At 42.7% G+C, this 20,985-nt stretch overlaps 1 protein-coding gene across 1 annotated transcript; it reads right to left on the bottom strand.

Annotated features, from left to right (window-relative positions):
• Nucleotides 1-16,393: 16,393 nt before the first annotated feature.
• LOC121585819 (neurensin-1-like) lies at nucleotides 16,394-20,280 on the bottom strand. Its single transcript, XM_041902105.1, has 4 exons — nucleotides 20,222-20,280; nucleotides 17,761-17,840; nucleotides 17,466-17,627; nucleotides 16,394-16,846 (listed from the first exon to the last, which is right to left on the bottom strand). Exons 2-4 carry the CDS (start codon nucleotides 17,824-17,826, stop codon nucleotides 16,394-16,396), a joined length of 681 nt encoding a protein of 226 aa, XP_041758039.1. The 5' UTR covers nucleotides 17,827-17,840; nucleotides 20,222-20,280.
• Between the last annotated feature and the right edge of the window lie 705 nt (nucleotides 20,281-20,985).

The following is a 20,985-nucleotide window of genomic DNA, read 5'->3' as shown; positions in this document are numbered from 1 at the left end:
CAGACGCCAGAGGCCAACCCATTGCTTTACCTTCTATCGAACTCACACAGGGATGATCAGACAGGGTAAGGGAATCTTCGTTAAGGAGCCAACCCCCGAGCCCTAGTGGTGATCGGTTCTTTCTCCTAACTCTGTGTTTGTTCGTCAGGTGTAGCTAGCTGGGTTTACCTTTTTACAGTGTGTGACATGCACCCAGGTGGATCTTTCCGCAATTCTTACAGCGAAGGCCGTCACCAACAGGACCTGATATGGACCTTCCCAACGGGGCTGCTTCCAGTCTTTCTTCTTCAAGGATTGGATCCACACCCAGTCACCTGGTTGGATGGAGTGGGTTACCTTCTCCTTTAGTTCTCCTGTGGGGCACAAAATCTTTGACATACGTGTTTGGTTAATGAACAGTCTTCTCATGTGTTCTGCCAACGTGTCTTCTACTGCTATGTCTGCCTGTTCTGGCATCCTGTAAGGTCTTCCAAACCCTTTCTCAAAGGGGGACAATCCATGCTTATCTGGCGTTATTCTGATAGTCATTAGTACGATTGGCAGACATTGTACCCAATTCCTTCCTGTGCTCATGTGAGTTTTTCGTAATCTAGCCTCAATTGTCTGATTCGTGCGTTCGATAAGTCCAGCCGATTTCGGGCTATACGAACAATGCTTCTTCATGTTTATTTGTAACTTCTGTCCAATATTATATATTACTTATATTACTCATATATATATATATATATATATATATATATTACTCCATTATCAGAAAAAATAGTTTCTGGAAGGCCGAACCTTGGTATTATATCCTGGCATATTGCTTTTGCTACTGTTATAGCGTCTGCCGAGGAGGTAGGGAAAGCTTCTACCCATTTAGTGTATATTTCTATTATAGTCAAACACCACTTCTTTCCCTCACTCCTGGTCAACTCTATAAAGTCCATTTCTAATTGTTGAAAGGGGTACTTAGCCGGAGGGTACTCACCCAGAGGTGCCCTTTGTCTGCCCTGGTGATTACTTTGAGCACAGATAACACATCTTGAACAAAAGTTTTTTAAATAATTTGTAATCCCATATGCAACAAAGTGTTGTCTAATCTGCTCTACCATCCCTCCGGTTGACACATGGCTCTGCCCGTGTGTCAATATTGCAGCATATCTAAACAGTGATTTCGGGAGAATTGGTAAGCTGTCTTTGACCCATATTCCTTCCTTATTTACTGCGCCTTGCTTTAACCATCTGTGAACTTCCTTAATTGGGGCCCTACTGTAGCTCTCTATAAGTAGATATTTGTCTATCGAAACTTCCTCTATTGACAGCTGACTGGAACCAGATAAGTGTTTTGACCCAGCCTTCTTAGCTTCCTCATCTGCCTTTGCATTCCCCAAAGTAATGCTATCCTTCCCTGTAGTAGACGCCTCACACTTACATATTGCGAGCTTTTTTGGTAATAGTACTGCATCTAGGAGGTCAAGAATCAACTCTGCATGTGTTATTGGTTTACGCGAAGTCGTAACCATTCCTCTATTCTTCCACTGGGCAGCAAAGACGTGTACAGTATTAAAGGCATATGCACTGTCGGTATAGATAGTTATAACCTTCCCTTTACCCAGTTGGCATGCTTTTGTTACTGCCACTATCTCTGCCTGTTGGGCAGAGTAGTTTCTTGGTAAGGGTTCAGCAGCTAGAACCTCGTTCTCTGTCACTACAGCATAACCAGTTGCATCGGTGCCATCAGGATTCTTCCTAGAAGATCCATCAACAAACATTGTTACTTCACAACATGGTATAGCTAAGTCTGTTAAGTCAGGCCTGGGTAGTACTATTTTTTCAGTTTCTTCAATACAGTTATGGGGACTACCATCATTCACAACTGGAACCAATGTTGCAGGATTCAGCATTGTACATCGTTCAATAGTTAGATTTGGCATGTTCAGCAATCTTATCATACAAGATAGGTGTCGTGCTGGTGACATGTACGCCATCTTGTGTTCCAATAGCAGAATTGACACTGCATGTTGAACTTTTAAGGTTAGATCATGGTATAGGACTATTGAAGCTGAGTCCTGCACTTCATTAGCAGCTGCCACAACTGATAGCAAACAGACTATCAAGACTGAGCCACCTCATCAAGTCTTGAAGAAAAATATGCTACCGGTTTATTTTTGTCCCCATGTTTTTGTGTCAGTACTGATGTCATATATCCCTCTCTACAATCCACAGTTTGAGTGAATGGTCTGTCATATCTAGGGAACGCCAGCACCGTTGAAGAGGTCAATAATTGCTTAATTTCCTCAAATTGCAAATCAGCCTCGTTATTCCAGATTATTTTATCATGTGCTGCCATAGCTTTTCCATAGATAAGATCACTCAATTTTCCAGTGTGTAATGCATAATGGGGAATCCATGCTCGACAGTAATTAATCATTCCCAAAAAGCTCATCATTTGTTTCTTATTCAGAGGTTTAGGAGCTTCTAATATTGCTGTTTTTCTTGAGGAGTTTAGGGTTCTCCCATCCTGCGTTATCGTGTGACCTAGATATATTACCTCTTTCTGCCAGAGTTGTAGTTTCTTTTTACTGTCCTTGTGCCCTTGTCCTGCCATAAAAGTTAACAACTGGAGAGTATCCTTTTTACACCCCTCCTTCGAGGGGTTTGCTACCAGTATATCATCGACATATATCAAAATTTGGCTCCCCTCTTGGGGTTCAAACATTCCCAGGTTACGTGTGATAGCCTGGGATTTTTTTTTAGGACTTTCCGAATAACCTTGTGGAAGTCTCGAGTATGTGTATTTCTGACCTTTGAAGGTAAAGCCAAACCATCCTTGACTATCATGATGTACAGGTATACTAAAGAAAGCATTAGCTATGTCTATCACAGTAAAGGAAGAATGTTCTGGTTTCAATTGGTTCAATAGAGTGTGTGGGTCTGGAACACAGGGTGCTCTTGGAATTCTGTTCTTATTTACCCCCTGTAGGTCCATTACCATTCGCCAATTATTGCTTGGAGCTGCCTTCTTTACTGGAAATACAGGTGAGTTACACTGTGCCTCATCCCCCGGGATTACCACTCCACCTTTGAGTAAGTGGTCAAATGTGGGAGTAATCCCTATAATGGCTTCTGGTTTCATTGGATATTGTTTTTGGTATGGCCTATGGTTTGACCGCGGAACCACCTGGACTGGAGTTACTCCCTTAATTAACCCCACATCGGCTGGTCCCTTAGACCACATCTCTAGAGGTACAATCTCAAGGTCTCTTTCTTGTTCCTCTGTGAGGAAAATATCTGGTCATCAATTATCACATCCTATGTCTAGGTGCACAGCGGGTGTGCAACCTGCTCTCCAATTCAACTTCCTACGATATCGGCCGGTTGATTGGCTATGTTGGTCCCCGTTAGGAGCAGTCTGCCAGTCTTTAACATACTTTGCCTGTGTCACCCATTTCCCCAGATCTTGAGCTTCCTTTGCCAAGGAGACATGTGGGCTCCATCTCTCTCTATATAATTGCTGACTCTGTGGCCCCAATTCAACTTCTGCTGCTGCATGGGTGTCATCATAATGAAACCATTTCAAGCCTATTGTCCTTTCTGTGGTTTTAAACAGAGCTTCCTCATATTCTTTACTAGGGCCAGAGTGTGTATTATACCACAGAGTACAATGTAAGTCATCCTCTGTCATTTTAGGTGAGTCAGGTACTAGGGTTTTAGTCAAGTCTACTAAGGTCTTTGGTATGTCTGAGTTACCTCCCCTCAACAGGTCCTGGCTATACCAATAACATGGTTCCCCTTCACCACTTACAACCATATTATCCTTTATCACATGAGCCTGCATTCCCCTCACTGTCGGTCTTACTTCTATGTTTAACTGCGTCATCGCATCTCTTCCCAATAGATTAACAGGACACTGTACTGAAATCAGTACAGGCAGAGTAGCTTCACTCCCTGTCTTTACATGTTTCAGTGTTACTGGCGCAGACACTTGTTCAATACCTTTATGACCAGAGGCTGATCGCACTATAATTTTTTCTCCATTAATGTCAATTCCCTCTGGTGCATTATCTTTACAAATACAGGTTCGGTCTGCCCCGGTATCACAGAGAAATATTATCTTTTTACCCATTACTGTCAATGTTAGGTATGGTTTCTGTTCCTGTTGTAATGCCAAATCTACAAGAGACAGATCAAACACCTCCAGTTCTCTCTCCTGCTTCTCCTGATTTCTCTCTTCCTCCCACTCTAGTCATGCCTCCTCTTCTTCCTCTGATTATAGCTTTCTCCCCCTGTCTCTTTAAGGAACACCTGGGATAGGATAAAGTAATCCTTCTAAAGTAATCCTTCTTCCTCATAGGGAGGTGGGGCCGGTGGGGGGGCGACATTATTCCCCTGCACTCTCCTTCTCCTCCCTACGTATTCATCATCTGGATTTTCTCTCCATGCCTGGTCTGCCAAGTTTGGATATAACCTTTCTGCCCTCTGCTCTGGGGAGGCACGGAGACCTCAACCTTCACTTTTCTTTCACTCTCACTCACTTCTCTTTTCTTGCTGCCTTCTAGCTTTTACTAGCCACACCCTGGCTGTTTCTAAGCCCTCTCTTTTCTGTTTCTTTAGATCAGTACCACAATTTACATGCATTTGTTTAATCATGGTTGCCAGTTTAATTACATCAAGTCGCCCAGTAAAGCCATATTTCTTTCTCCAAATATGCCCATAATACACATTTCGTTTGTCTCGCAATTCCATGAATTTCTCGTCCCCAGTAAATTCTGGGACCTCTTGTGAGGATTTGCCCCCCATGGTTAGTACTGTTAAAAATCCCTTAGCCACCTCTTCTATATAACAAGTCAATATAACAAGTAACTCAAAACAGCTTCACACCACAACACCTGGAATCACCCCTTCCTGTATATGTAATCTTGACTAGTCCCCCAGAATTATATCATACTTTACGGAGGATTTTATCCCCACAATGTAATCTTGATAATTCATGACAGTCTCATACAACAGGAATGGGTTCTCCCTCCTCTATACAACCACCTGGAATTATTCATAGATGTGACTTTTGAGCAAACATTAGGTCTCACACATATACAACCTTCCTTACATGATTATTGGTTTACACCATCGGTAACCCGGAGTTTGTAAGGCTCCAGAACGGATAGAGTTACAGCAAAATCTACAGTTGTTTGTGACTTTTGACTTTACTAATATTCTATTTCTCACACATGCTATTTTAATTCCTTCTGGTGTACTTTTTGTATTTGTTTAACCCGGATTATTTGTTGACTGTTCTATAATCTCTTACAGGTTACATCCCATAGGTGTACTTTTAATAGTTCCTTCTATTTCAACACCGGGTAGTTTATTTTGGTAATGGCCTATTACCGTGAATCGTTACGGACCCACCAACATTTCACTTAAAATGGCTACGCATTGATCAATTTGCTACTTTTCAATATTTTAGCAAGTTCTCAAATCAATTTCACCAAGTCATGAATAATGACTACTGACCTTATCCTTGCAGCCGAGATTCAATGTAGGTTTGGATTCCGTCACCGTCTCTGTCATTAATCAGGTGTCCTCTGGCCTGTTTTAACCCTTAATGTCAAAGGGCAGGACTTTCTATTTGCGAATGTATCATTCGCCCGTCAACGGTTTTCAGAGTTACCTGGAATGACAGAAGCAGGGTATTGGAATCCGGCTCAGAAGGACCAAGCTGTTACGTGAATTATTTAACAAACTATTTCAGTGTCTCTGTGCGTCTCCCAAAAGGTTGTAAGTCTTTTGGGATTTAAATAACGGACAGAGTCCCGATCTGCATAGTCAAAGTCCTTTATTCATTGAGAATTCCGAAACAAAATGGTGGTACAATCCTTTTATACACATAAGTCATACGAAAAATCCTGCCCCCCCACCCCCAGGCGGCCTGTATTTTTCCACTATACACATCTTGTAAGCACACACACACCTCGGCTCAGCTCATGTTTTCCTCTGCTCTCCTGACCATCACTGTTCTTATCTTTTCCCACTCCTTGCTCGGCCAGGTGCAGATATCGCATCCTCCCTAAATTGTGAGGCCCCTTTATCTTGGTTTAGACAGTTCTCCATTGTTGTCTGGTCTAACTCTTACTCACATTGCTAAATAGTAGCTCAATGGTAGCTTACTGGTCCTACACTCACACATTTCTAACACATTGTACACAGTTTCAGGGTGTAATAATTAGTCATTAATAATTAATCTATCAAAGGTGAACCTCCGTCCCAGTCTCAAATCTCTGGATAACAGAAACAGGTTTCCCTCAAGAATTTCCCTGTATTTAGCGCCATCCATCATTCCTTCAATTCTGACCAGTTTCCCAGTCCCTGCCACCACCATGCTTCACTGTGGGGATGGTGTTCTCGTGGTGATTAGAGGTGTTGGGTTTGCGCCAGACATAGCGTTTTCCATGATGGCCAAAAAGCTCAATTTTAGTCTCATCTGACCAGAGTATTTACATTTACATTTTTAGTCATTTAGCAGACGCTCTTATCCAGAGCAACTTACAGTTAGTGAGTGCATACATTATTATTTTTTCATACTGGCCCCCCGTGGGAATCGAACCCACAACCCTGGCGTTGCAAACGCCATGCTCTACCAATTGAGCTACATCCCTGCCGGCCATTCCCTCCCCTACCCTGGACGACGCTGGGCCAATTGTGCACCGCCCCATGGGTCTCCCGTTCGCGGCCGGCTACGACAGAGCCTGGATTCGAACCAGGATCTCTAGTGGCACAGCTAGCACTGCGATGCAGTGCCTTAGACCACTGCGCCACTCGGGACACACACCTTCTTACATGTGTTTGGGAAGTCTCCCACATGCCTTTTGGTGAACACCAAATGTGTTGCTTATTTTTCTTCTTTAAGCAATGTTTTTTTTCTGGCCACTCTTCCGTAAAGCCCAGCTCTGTGGAGTGTACGGCTTAAAGTGGTCCTATGGACAGATACTCCAGTCTCCGCTGTGGAGCTTTGCAGCTCCTTCAGGGTTATCTTTGGTCTCTTTGTTGCCTCTCTGATTAATGCCCTCCTTGCCTGGTCCGTGAGTTTTGGTGGGCGGCCCTCTCTTGGCAGGTTTGTTGTGGTACCATATTCTTTCCATTTTTTAATAATGGATTTAATGGTGCTCCGTGGGATGTTCAAAGTTTCTGATATTTTTTTATAACCCAACCCTGATCTGTACTTCCACAACTTTGTTCCTGACCTGTTTGGAGAGCTCCTTGGTCTTCTTGGTGCCGCTTGCTTGGTGGTGCCCCTTGCTTAGTGGTGTTGCAGACTCTGGGGCCTCTTTGTATGTCCATTACATGAAATAAAAATAAAAATCCATTTAAATTACAGGTTGCAATGCAACAAAATAAGAAAACGCCAAGGGGGATGAATACTTTTGCAAGGCACTGTACAATTTCTAGTAGGCTTAAATTGAAGATGTGGCAAATAGGAGTGGCAATATCATCCGCTATTGTCCTGAATTCTTGTCTTTCATAATTTGGTCAGATATACTTGGATGTGTAGTGTCAGCGTTTGTTGCTGGCATGTCATACCTAAGTTTGCTTATCTTGCCAATGAAGAAGTCATTCAAGTAGTTGGCAATATCAGTGGGTTTTGTGGTGAATGAGCCATCTGATTCAATGAATGATGGCCCTGAGTTTGCCTTTTTTCCCCAAAATATAGTTTAAGGTACTCCAAAGCTTTTTACTATCATTCTTTATATCATTTATTTTTGTTACATAGTGTAGTTCATTTTTATTTAGTTTAGATGATTTCTTAATTTGCAGTACCTTTGCCAATCAGTTGGGCTGCCAGACTTATTTGCCATACCTTTTGCCTCATCCCTCTCAACCATACAATTTTTCAATTCCTTATCAATCCAAGGGGATTTAACAATTTTTACAGTCATTTTCTTAATGGGTGCATGCTTATTAGTAACTGGAATAAGCAATTTCGTAAATGTGTCAAGTGCAGCATCTGGTTGCTCCTCATTACACACCACAGACCAGGAAATATTCTTTACATCATCAACATATTAATCAGTACAAAACTTATTGTATGACCTCTTATAAACTATATTAGGCCCAGCCTTTGGAACTTTGGTTTTCCTAGATATGGCTACTATATTGTGATCTCTACATCCGATGGATTTGGATACTGCTTTAAAGCAAATTTCTGCAGCATTAGTAAAGATGTGATCAATACATGTTGATGATTTTATTCCTGTGCTGTTTGTAAATACCCTGGTAGGTTGACTGACAACCTGAACCAGGTTGCAGGCACTGGTTACAGTTTGACGTTTTTTCATGAGAGGGCAGCTTGATGAGAGCCAGTCAATATTTACATCACTCAGAAAATGTAAGGTGACAGAACACCGTTCATTCTAAGGTGACAGAACACCGTTCATTCTAAGGTGACAGAACACCGTTCATTCTAAGGTGACAGAACACTGTTCATTCTAAGGTGACAGAACACTGTTCATTGTAAGGTGACAGAACACCGTTCATTCTAAGGTGACAGAACACCGTTCATTCTAAGGTGACAGAACACTGTTCATTCTAAGGTGACAGAACACTGTTCATTGTAAGGTGACAGAACACTGTTCATTGTAAGGTGACAGAACACTGTTCATTCTAAGGTGACAGAACACCGTTCATTCTAAGGTGACAGAACACTGTTCATTCTAAGGTGACAGAACACTGTTCATTCTAAGGTGACAGAACACTGTTCATTCTAAGGTGACAGAACACCGTTCATTCTAAGGTGACAGAACACTGTTCATTCTAAGGTGACAGAACACCGTTCATTCTAAGGTGACAGAACACTGTTCATTCTAAGGTGACAGAACACTGTTCATTCTAAGGTGACAGAACACCGTTCATTCTAAGGTGACAGAACACTGTTCATTCTAAGGTGACAGAACACCGTTCATTCTAAGGTGACAGAACACTGTTCATTCTAAGGTGACAGAACACCGTTCATTCTAAGGTGACAGAACACTGTTCATTCTAAGGTGACAGAACACCGTTCATTCTAAGGTGACAGAACACCGTTCATTCTAAGGTGACAGAACACTGTTCATTCTAAGGTGACAGAACATGTTCATTCTAAGGTGACAGAACACTGTTCATTCTAAGGTGACAGAACACCGTTCATTCTAAGGTGACAGAACACTGTTCATTCTAAGGTGACAGAACACCGTTCATTGTAAGGTGACAGAACACTGTTCATTCTAAGGTGACAGAACACTGTTCATTCTAAGGTGACAGAACACCGTTCATTGTAAGGTGACAGAACACTGTTCATTCTAAGGTGACAGAACACCGTTCATTCTAAGGTGACAGAACACTGTTCATTCTAAGGTGACAGAACACTGTTCATTGTAAGGTGACAGAACACTGTTCATTCTAAGGTGACAGAACACTGTTCATTCTAAGGTGACAGAACACCGTTCATTGTAAGGTGACAGAACACTGTTCATTCTAAGGTGACAGAACACCGTTCATTCTAAGGTGACAGAACACTGTTCATTCTAAGGTGACAGAACACCGTTCATTCTAAGGTGACAGAACATGTTCATTGTAAGGTGACAGAACACTGTTCATTCTAAGGTGACAGAACACCGTTCATTCTAAGGTGACAGAACACCGTTCATTCTAAGGTGACAGAACACTGTTCATTGTAAGGTGACAGAACACTGTTCATTCTAAGGTGACAGAACACCGTTCATTGTAAGGTGACAGAACACCGTTCATTGTAAGGTGACAGAACACCGTTCATTGTAAGGTGACAGAACACCGTTCATTGTAAGGTGACAGAACACCACTCATTGTAAGGTGACAGAACACTGTTCATTGTAAGGTGACAGAACACTGTTCATTGTAAGGTGACAGAACACCGTTCATTCTAAGGTGACAGAACACCACTCATTGTAAGGTGACAGAACACCACTCATTGTAAGGTGACAGAACACCACTCATTGTAAGGTGACAGAACACCACTCATTGTAAGGTGACAGAACACCGTTCATTGTAAGGTGACAGAACATGTCACAAGCAGAAATGTGGTCAGCCTAGCATAGTTTCAGCCTAATTGTCCCACTGAAGAGCTATTCTCCTCTGAGATAAAATACATATCATTAACAGGTCTCACCACAGAGCTAGGATGAAAGGAGAAACGCTCTCTGAAAGTGACTGTTTTCTGCTGATGATTGTGAGTAAAAGTGCTATAGATGTTTAAATGTATGCCATTTAGCAGACGCTTTTATGCTCTGTATGAAACAGGGTTCAAAATGCTGTGTGAAACAGGGTTCAATATGCTGTGTGTGAAACAGGGTTCAATACGCTGTGTGTGAAACAGGGTTCAATATGCTGTGTGAAACAGGGTTAAAAATGCTGTGTGAAACAGGGTACAATATGCTGTGTGATACAGAGTTTAATATGCTGTTTGTGCCACGTGAAACAGGGTTCAATACGCTGTGTGTGAAACAGGGTTCAATATGATGTGTGTGAAACAGGGTTCAATACGCTGTGTGTGAAACAGGGTTCAATACGCTGTGTGTGAAACAGGGTTCAATACGCTGTGTGTGAAACAGGGTTCAATACGATGTGTGTGAAACAGGGTTCAATACGCTGTGTGTGAAACAGGGTTCAATATGATGTGTGTGAACACACTCATGAAGAAGTTCCACTTCCACACGGAGCAACAAAGAAGAATGAACACTGAGAGAGAATTGACATTGATTCAAGAAATTAAGACAAATAAGCAAAATAAATGAATTTGGAATTTATTAGAATAATGATTAAAAGTTAAATATGTTAAATGCTAACGGTTGGAAACAAATATATAGTGGAAGATGTTATTAAAGGGTGATTAGAGTAATGCAGTAAAAGGGTTAACAATGTTATAATGTTGTTTGCTTTAAGGTACAGTGCATTCGGAAAGTATTCAGAATCCTTAGTTTTTTCCACTTTTTGTTACTTTACAGCCTTTTTCTAAAATTGATTAAATTGTTTTTTCCCCTCATCAATCTACACACAACACCCCATAATGAGAAAGCAAAAACAGGTTTTTAGAAATGTTTGCAAATTTGTAAAAAATAAATAAAATAAAAATACATTGATTACAGCCTCGAGTGTTCTTGGGTATGACGCTACAAGCTTGGCACACCTATATTTGGGGAGTTTCTCCAATTCTTCTCTGCAGATCCTCTCAAGCTCTGTCAGGTTGGGTGGGGAGCGTCGCTGCACAGCTATTTTCAGGTCTCTCCAGAGATGTTCGATCGGGTTCAAGTCCGGGCTTTGGCTGGGCCACTCAAGGACATTCAGAGACTTGTCCCGAAGCCACTCCTGCATTGTCTTGGCTGTGTGCTTAGGGTTGTTGTCCTGTCTGAGGTCCTGAGTGCTCTGGAGCAGGTTTTCATCAAGGATCTCTCTGTACTTTGCTCCGTTCATCTTTCCTTTGATGCTGACTAGTCTCCCAGTCCCATCTCTACAGAGAAACTCTGGAGCTCTGTCAAAGTGACCATCGGGTTCTTGGTCACCTCCCTGATCAAGGCCCTTCTATCCCGATTGCTCAGTTTGGCCGGGCGGCCAGCTCTAGGAAGAGTCTTGGTGGTTCCAAACTTCTTCCATTTAAGATTGATGGAGGCCACTGTGTTCTTGGGGACCTTCAATGCAGCATACATTTTTTGGTACCCTTCCCCAGATCTGTGCCTCAACACATCCTGTCTCGGAGCTCTACGGACAATTCCTTCGACCTCATGGCTTGGTTTTTGTTCTGACATGCACTGTCAACTGTGGGACCTTATATAGACAGGTGTGTGCCTTTCCAAATCATGTGAAATCAATTGAATGTACCACAGCTGGACTCCATTCAAGTTGTAGAAACATCTCAAGCATGATCAATGGAAACAGAATGCACCTGAGCTCAATATCGTGTCTCATAGCAAAGGGTCTGAATACTTATGTAAATAAGGTATTTCTGTTTTTTGTTTTTTTAAATAAATTTACCCAAAAATCTAAAAACCTGTTTTCGCTTTGTCATTATGGGGTATTGTGTGTAGATTGATGACAAAATGTTTTTATTTAATCCATTTTAGAATAAGGCTGTAACGTAACAAAATGTGGAAAAAGGGAAGGGGTCTGAATACTTTCCAAATGCACTGTCGGTACTGAGTGCATTGGTAGGAGTCGTAAGAGGGGTGATTCTGGGCTAAACCAACCCAGATTAGAGAGGGCACCCCGTCATAGTGTTCTACGGCAGAAGGGTTCAAGTATTGAATAAGAAGAAGAGACTTGCATGGGCCAAGAGCAATGGACATTAGACAGCTGGAAATCTGTCCTTTGGTCTGATGAGTCCAAATTTGAGACTCCGCCGTGTCTTTGTGAGACGCAGAGTAGGTGAACGGATGATCTCTGCGTGTGTGGTTCCCACCGTGAAGCATGGAGGAGGAGGTGTGATGGTGCTTTGCTGGTGACACTGTGGGTGATTTATTTAGAATTCAAGGCACACTTAACCAGCATGGCTTCCACAGCATTCTGCAGCGATACGCCATTTTACATTTTTGTTTTCTCATTTAGCAGACGCTCTTATCCAGAGCGAATTACAGTTAGTGAGTGCATACATTTTCATACTGGCCCCCCGTGGGAAACGAACCCACAACCCTGGCGTTGCAAGCGCCATGCTCTACCAACTGAGCTACAGGGGACCCATCTGGTTTGTGCTTAGTGGGACTATCATTTATTTTTCAACAGGATAATGACCCAACACACCTCCAGGCTGTGTAAGGGCTATTTGACCAAGAAGGAGAGTGATGGAGTGCTGCATCAGATGACCTGGCCTCCACAATCACCCGACCTCAACCCAATTGAGATGGTTTGGGATGAGTTGGACCACAGAGTCCAACTCATCCCAAACCAACAAGTGCTCAGCAAATGTGGGAACTCCTTCAAGACTGTTGGAAAAGCATTCCAGGTGAAGCTGGTTGAGAGAATGCCAAGAGTGTTGAAAGCTGTCATCAAGGCAAAGGGTGGCTACTTTGAAGAATCTCAAATATAAAATATATTTTGATTTGTTTAACACTTTTTTGTTTACTACATGATTCCATATGTGTTCTTTCATAGTTTTGATGACTTCACTATTATTGTGTGTGTGTGTGTGTGTGTGTGTGTGTGTGTGTGAGTGTGTGTGTGTGTGTGTGTGTGTGTGAGTGTGTGTGTGTGTGTGTGTGTGTGTGTGTGTGTGTGTGTGTGTGTGTGTGTGTGTGTGTGTGTGTGTGTGTGTGTGTGTGTGTGTGTGTGTGTGTGTGTGTGTGTGTGTGTGAGTGTGTGTGTGTGTGTGAGTGTGTGTATGTACACAGTAATAGTGTGTAAGTGATGGTTAACTGCTCCCCTGCTGGTCAATGACTCAAGGTCCGCATTCCAAAAGGAACCCTATTCCTACATAGTGCACTACTTTTGAACAGAGCCCTATGGGCCCTAGTGCTCTATGTAGGGAATAGGGTGCTATTTGGGACTGAGAGAGATGACTCATCCAGCAATGACTCATCCCCCCAGAGTAACATGTTCCTGACTGGCTTTATATTGTATACCGCCCTATACAACACACACATACACACACACTCGCATGCAGACAAACATACACACGCACACACACACACACTCACACACACACACCCACACAAACACAATGGTGACATTTCAACATTTCAACAGTCAAGCAGGGCTTGAAATTCATTTTTACCGTTTTTTACATCATTGTATGATGCAAGGAACCACTTTACAAAATAAAATTACTATATTTTTTACCGTAGAGAATCAGACGAAATGTAGGCTACACTCCGCCTGTTGGCTTCTTTGCATTATTCAAGCCTGTCTCAAAATACAACACTGGCCCTTTAAGGCTCTCCTGCAGGATGGTTGGCCAACCCTGGCAAACTATAAAATACTGCAACATCACAATTACAACCAAATACATTTAAACTTTTTAAAAGAATTCCCCCCAGGGCTCGGAATTAAGGGCGTTCCGTCGTCCCTGGGACGATGACAAATACAGTGCGCTCCAACAGTATCGGGACAGTGACATTTCTGTTGTTGTTTTAGCTCTGTACTCCAGCACTTTTGATTTTTAATGATACAATGACTATGGAGGGTAAAAGTGCAGACTGTCAGCTTTAATTTGAGGGTATTTTCATCCATACCGGGTGAAACGTTTAGAAATTACAGCACTTTCTGTAAAGTATTGGGACAAATTCACTAATATGTGTATTAAAGTAGTATAAAGTTAAGTAGCATAAAGTTAAGTATTTGGTCCCATATTTGTAGCCCGCAATGACTACATTAAGCTGGTGACTCTACAAATGTATGTTTCAGATTGTTTTGTGCCCAATAGAAATGGTAAATAATGTATTGTGTCATTTTGGAGTCACTTTTATTGTAAATAAGAATATCATATATTTCTAAACACTTCTACATTAAAATGGATGCTACCATAATTACGGATAATCCTGAATGAATCGTGTATAATGATGAGTGAGAAAGTTACAGACGCACAAATATCATACCCCCAAGACATGCCAACCTCTCACCATTACAATAACAGGGGAGGTTCAAAACAGACAGTTCTGGGACAACAGTTAAAAAATTAATACAACCACTGCACATACATTTTTTTTTTTTAAAGCAATGAGGCTAATGCAACTTTTATTTCTTCATATTACAAAGTCAACAATTTTTTCATCTTAGTCATTTAGCAGACACTCTTATCCAGAGCAACTTACATGAGCAATTAAGGTTAAGTGCCTTGCTTAAGGGCACATCAACAGATTTTTCACCTAGTCGGCTCAGGGATTAGAACCAGCGACCTTTCGGTTACTGGCACAACGCTCTTACCCACTGAGCCACATGGGTGTAGCGTTTTCATGTGACAAAGATGAAAATATCAGTTAGAAATGAAGAAAGGGGAGATCTAAAGATAACTATCATGGGTTACCAATATGACAGCCAGGTTGTTCAAGATTGACATCGAAATTGGACGTCTATCCATGTCCTGAGGATGTCGGGAAATGCCTTCAAAACCGGCCGCTAGGGACAACCATTCGGAATGAGTGCCTAAACTTAATGTTTTAACCATATCCCAAACCTTAACCCTTACCTTAACCATTTGGAATGAGTGCCTAAACTTAAACCTTAACTTCTAAATTTGACGTTTGGAGAAATTGAATGATACAGAGCAGCAGGAGCAACAAAAACACTTCGAAATGTGACGTCTAATTCTGCAGTGAGACTGTGAGAGTTTGTTGAGGATTATGCCTTTGGCTGCTGGACAATAAAATAATGTTGATTTGAAAACCAACATCAGAACATGAGAAAAATGCTGGTTTTAATGGCATAGCCTATTAAGTGTTTATAAAATAATTCCCTCAACATTTATATGGTCGTATTTCGGCTAGGCTAGGCTACTTTGAAACAAGGTAAGACATGCTTCATCAAATGACATACAACTTCCAGGTTAAAAAAAATAATTTTATGGTTAAATAAATGTGATGTGCGCAACATTTACATTTACGTCATTTAGCAGACGCTCTTATCCAGAGCGACTTACAGTTAGTGCACACATTATTCTTTTTTTTTCTTTCATACAGGCCCCCCGTGGGAATCGAACCCACAACCCTGGCGTTGCAAACGCCATGCTCTACCAACTGAGTTACCTCCCTGCCTGCAACAGGCACTGTCCTTCACTCTTCGGTCTTGTGACCATTTAATCTGAACGAACCGTGCCTCGAGTATGTCGACAGAATCAAGCTTTTAGACGTTCATGTTAAATATCCTTTCTTTTATTTGTCAAACATGACTGCCGTTTAGCCGGCACCCTATTCCCTATATAGTGCACTACTTTAGACAAGAGAAAGGCACCCTGTATTTATGTAATTAAAAGTCTCATTAAAAGTTTGGCTACATTTTCTGGCGCCTCTCCCATGTCAGCATCGGTTTGGACACAAGGCTGTAGCCGAAACGCACGTCACCTACACTTTGACCTGTAGGCTTTAAAAATATATATATATATTATTAGAATGTTGGCCTCTTTGATCCAATTCTGATCGGAGTACTTGTTTGATGTTGTGATGTAAATGTTAAATCTATATTCTTATTGAAATGAGTAAAATTGTTCTTCCTATTTATTCTAAAATGACATGAAAAAAGTCCATTTCTGATCTTTTATAACAGTGAGGTGGAATAATGGACGAGTAAATTCAAAGAGAGAGTTGTACCACATCACTCCTTATCAAGACCACCATTCAAATAGCTTATAGACTTTTCAACATATGTGATTTGACAAAATTCAGCTCATTTTAAAAGAAGACACATGTGCACCACATAAAGACATTTAAAAACCAGCGGTCACCCTATGGGGACTCTCTTCCTGATGGCTGGACCGTTTCCACTTTGGACAGGGTGGCCGGCACCTTCCCTTCCCCTCTCCTGCTCCAGGGGCCTTCATAACAGCCTCTCCCTGTGCCCCCCCCTCTGTCCTTCCCTTCCTTCCACACTCCACCCCTCCCTTCTTCACCCTCTCCCTCTGATATAGCCTCTCTTTCAATCGGCTCCTGGAGAAGGACCAGAGAAGGAGGCCTGCCACGGTCAGACCCGATCCCAGGCAGGTGAGACCGATCCCGGCCACGACGCGGTGGTGCAGCCCCCTGTTAAAGCTGACAGCCTGTGTGTCTATGAAGAGGAGGTCCCCCTCCCCGAAGGATTCGATCCTGGTGGCGCCTGAGTAGCCCATGGACAGACTGACCAGACCAGAGGTCACCATCAGGAGACCAAGGGCCAGAGAGACCTGAGAGAGAGGGAGAGAGAGGGGGGAAAGAGGGGGTGGGAGAGAGAGAGAGAGAGAGGGGGGAAAGTGGGGAAAGAGGGGGTGGGGGAGAGAGAGAGAGAGAGGGGGAGAGCAAGAGAAAAGGAGAGAGAGAGATTGCGAGGGAGGGAGGGAGGGAGGGAGACAGAGACAGAGAGAGAGAAAATGAATGAGGAAGGAAGGAAGGAAGGAAGGAAGGAAGGAAGGAAGGAAGGAAGGAAGGAAGGAAGGAAGGAAAGGAAAGGAAAGGAAAGGAAAGGACAGGACAGGACAGGACAGGACAGGACAGGAAAGGAAAGGACAGGACAGGACAGGACAGGACAGGACAGGAAAGGAAAGGAAAGGACAGGACAGGAAGATAGGGGGACAGAGAGAGAGAGAGGGTAGAGACAGAGGTAGAGAAAGAAAGAGGGTAGAGACAGACAGAGGGAGGAGGGGAGTTGAGAGAAATGTATATATATATATATATATATATATATATATATATATATATATATATAGAGAGAGAGAGAGAGAGAGAGAGAGAGAGAGAGAGAGAGAGAGAGAGAGAGAGACAGAGAGAGGACGCCAAACAGTCATTGACAGTGCATTAGTTATCTACCTTCCAGAGTCCTGAGCTCCACCTCAGGGGCGATCTCAAGGTCTGGATGTCCCCCTCTCCCTCAGGGTCTCTCTCCCACCCTGACGCAGTGCTGCACCCCTCATAGAAGTGGTGCAGGTAGGAACGCACCCCAAACTGCGGACACGCACAGCTAGAACCTACCTGTGGGAGGTAACCATAGAAACAGAAGATGTAGAATGGATATTCCCAATCAAACATCATTCCATGGTGAGTCATCTTGGCATCCTGAACCAAATAATAGTACACGTGTATAAATGTGTAGTTCCAATCTCACCTCACTGCCTGAGGACCCTGTCCCACACCCAGACCCTGAGTTGCAGGCCTCAGGGCACGACGCCATCACACCTCACACACCTGGAGAAACACACACATAGAGACACATGAAGACACACTACACACACACACACACACTCTCAATTGTGGTTGTCTTTCCCTAACTGTTTCCAAGGCCTACAGATGTACATCAAACTGTCTCCTTGTCTCCTGCTTTAGACTGTAGACTACAATAATATGTGTAAAACTGTAGTGGAACTGTAGTGGGGCTGTAGTGGAACAGGTTGAGAGCTTCAAGTTCCTTGGTGTCCACATCACCAACGAACTATCATGGTCCAAGCACACCAAGACAGTCGTGAAGAGGGCACGACAAAGCCTATTCCCCCTCAGGAGACTAAAAAGATTTGGCATGGGTCCTCAGATCCTCAAAAAATTCTACAGCTGCACCATCGAGAGCATCCTGACTGGTTGCATCACCGCCTGGTATGGCAACTGCTTGGCCTCTGACCGCAAGGCACTACAGAGGGTAGTGCGTACGGCCCAGTACATCACTGGGGCAAAGCTCCCTGCCATCCAAGACCTCTATACCAGGCGGTGTCAGAGGAAGGCCCTCAAAATTGTCAAAGACTCCAGCCACCCTAGTCATAGACTGTTCTCTCTGCTACCTGCACGGCAAGCGGTACCGAGTGCCAAGTCTAGGTCCAAAAGACTTCTCAACAGCTTCTACCCACAAGCCATAAGACTCCTGAACAGCTAATCATGGCTACCCGGACTATTTGCACTGCCCCCCACCCCATCCTTTTTACGCTGCTGCTACTCTGTTAAGTATTTATGCATAGTCACTTTAACTCTACCCACATGTACATATTACCTCAACTACCTCAACTAGCCGGTGCCCCCGCACATTGACTCTGCACCGTTACCCCCCTGTATATATAGCCTCCCTACTGTCACTTTATTTTACTTCTGCTCTTTGTTTTTCTCAACACTTTTTTTTGTTGTTGTTTTATTCTTACTTTTTTTGTTTAAAATAAACGCACTGTTGGTTAAGGGCTGTAAGTAAGCATTTCACTGTAATGTCTGCACTTGTTGTATTCGGCACATGTGACCAATAAAATTTGATTTGATTTGATTTGATTTAAAACCTGGGTTGCTGATGCTGTGTATTGCCCAATGAGAGGCTTTGAACACACCGGTCGGCCATATTGACACTCCCCAGTAGGAGCAGTCCTCCATAGGAATGAATGGAATTCTACAGTATTTCAATTACATTTTTCAAGGACAAAATTACACATATTTACGTATATATTTGTTTTGGTTATGGTGGGGACAGTAGCATTAGTAATAAATAAAAAATACATACTTTTAAGGATTTCTTTCCAGTTTTTTTTTTTTCAATGTATTTTTAAATCACATAATATAATTTAAAAGTATGCATTAAGGTGACTGTAATAGAATAAATGTGGCAAAAAACGAACGTAGAAATTAATAAATGTATATTCTATAGCTGCCAAAATAGTTTTTAGAATGGTGTATGAGTGGCAAGATGGCCGGCGCAGCGGGTGGCTTCAACATGGCGCCCCCTAAGTCAATTTACTGCAGGAAAGGGCTATGAAGTCTGTAAGAAGATATTTCGGAAGTTTGTAAGAAAAACTTTGACATCTTAAGATATTGTTGAGGAATTGTACCTTACTAATTATCTTAAGCTTCCTCATTTTTTTGGCATAAGAAGTGTTTTGTGAAACTGGGCCCTATCACTTAAAACTGGGCCCTATCCCTTCAGTAATTCCTGGGTGTCTCCTTCGCCTCAGTGTCATCAAGCAACGGCAGAAGGATTGAGATCTGTCTGTGTAGGATGATGCCATGACGCCAAGGCCCATGGGTTGATAGCCACCCACGGATGAGTCACACACACACACACACACACACACACACACACTCATACACAGACAGTCTATAGGGAGCTATTCTCTTCTCACTTGAATAGCTTTAGTTTGAACAGAATGGCTACACTAGAGACTTACTCATAACACTTGACAAGATGCGTTGTGAGCAACACCGTCAAGATAACTAGCTAATCTATTATTAGCACTGAACTGAAGTGCATGATTTGTCATGAAATGAGACAGACGTGCAACACAACATATTAAATGTATCACATTTAGATACGTGACTGGTTCTCATCAGCCAATTCCTCAGCTTCTTTTCCCACATTGTTTGTTCAGATTAAAGAAAGCAAGACTAAATGTGGATAAGATTATTGATTTTTGCAGCAAATGCAGTGGTAGACAGAAGATAATGTAGTCTCAACTCTTTCCCCCAATCCTCATTGTCCAATTACGTGCTATAAAATGCCGTTTTCACAACTCTCTCCTGGCAAAACATGTCAATATTTAACACGAACGACAAGTTCATTAGAGGCTATTTAGGCTCAAATGCTGACATCATTTTTGCAATCTTACCTGGCCCGGAGTGCTCGCTTCCCCGCCGCGGTCTTACTCGAGTCCCATTGCCAAACGAGCTCTCGGATCCGGCGAATCTACAGTTGACTTGACTTCAAACAGTCAATTTGCAATAAAGCGCCTATGCGCAGGCGCACAGCTCCAACCCGTTTGTCATCAGAAGAACCCGGTTGTCACTAGTTACCACAGCCATGGCTAAACCCTGCCTATTTCTTCCAATTTATCTGCTTCCTTAAATAGCCGAGATTTTCAGTAATGAGATTTCCTTCTGAAACTTACCTCAACACTCCGGCGGTGCCTTCCAGGTGACCGTGCCTGAAACACAAGGAGTTGGGGCAGTGATGATTAGTTGAGTTCCACAGGCTGTATCGAATATCGAACTCCAAACCTTAGAGTCTCTAGACAAGTCCACTGACCACAGTGCCAATATAATGAACTCTTTTGGAGGGGCAGGTTTCTACACTCGCTGCAGTAGGCTATTCAGTTCTGTAATTGAACACAGCCTATGCAATGGTAAGATGGGATACGCGTGAAGTCTCAGAGTCACTGTCTAGGGCTGTAATGAACTGAGAAAAAGAGGAACCCTATTCGAGACAGAGAGACCTGAACGCACACACACACACACACATACACACACACACACACAAACACACACACACACACACACTGAGTCACATCCTGATTATGTGGGTTATGTAAATATTTAATTGAGTCCTGGCTATGTATAATTCATACAGTATGTAATATCCTAAAACAGTGACACA

This window comes from Coregonus clupeaformis, chromosome 17 (genome assembly GCF_020615455.1).
Source record: "Coregonus clupeaformis isolate EN_2021a chromosome 17, ASM2061545v1, whole genome shotgun sequence".
NCBI lineage: Eukaryota > Metazoa > Chordata > Actinopteri > Salmoniformes > Salmonidae > Coregonus > Coregonus clupeaformis.
The sequence above is the reverse complement of the archived record's forward strand: the minus strand, read 5'-3'. Positions and strand labels throughout refer to the sequence as shown.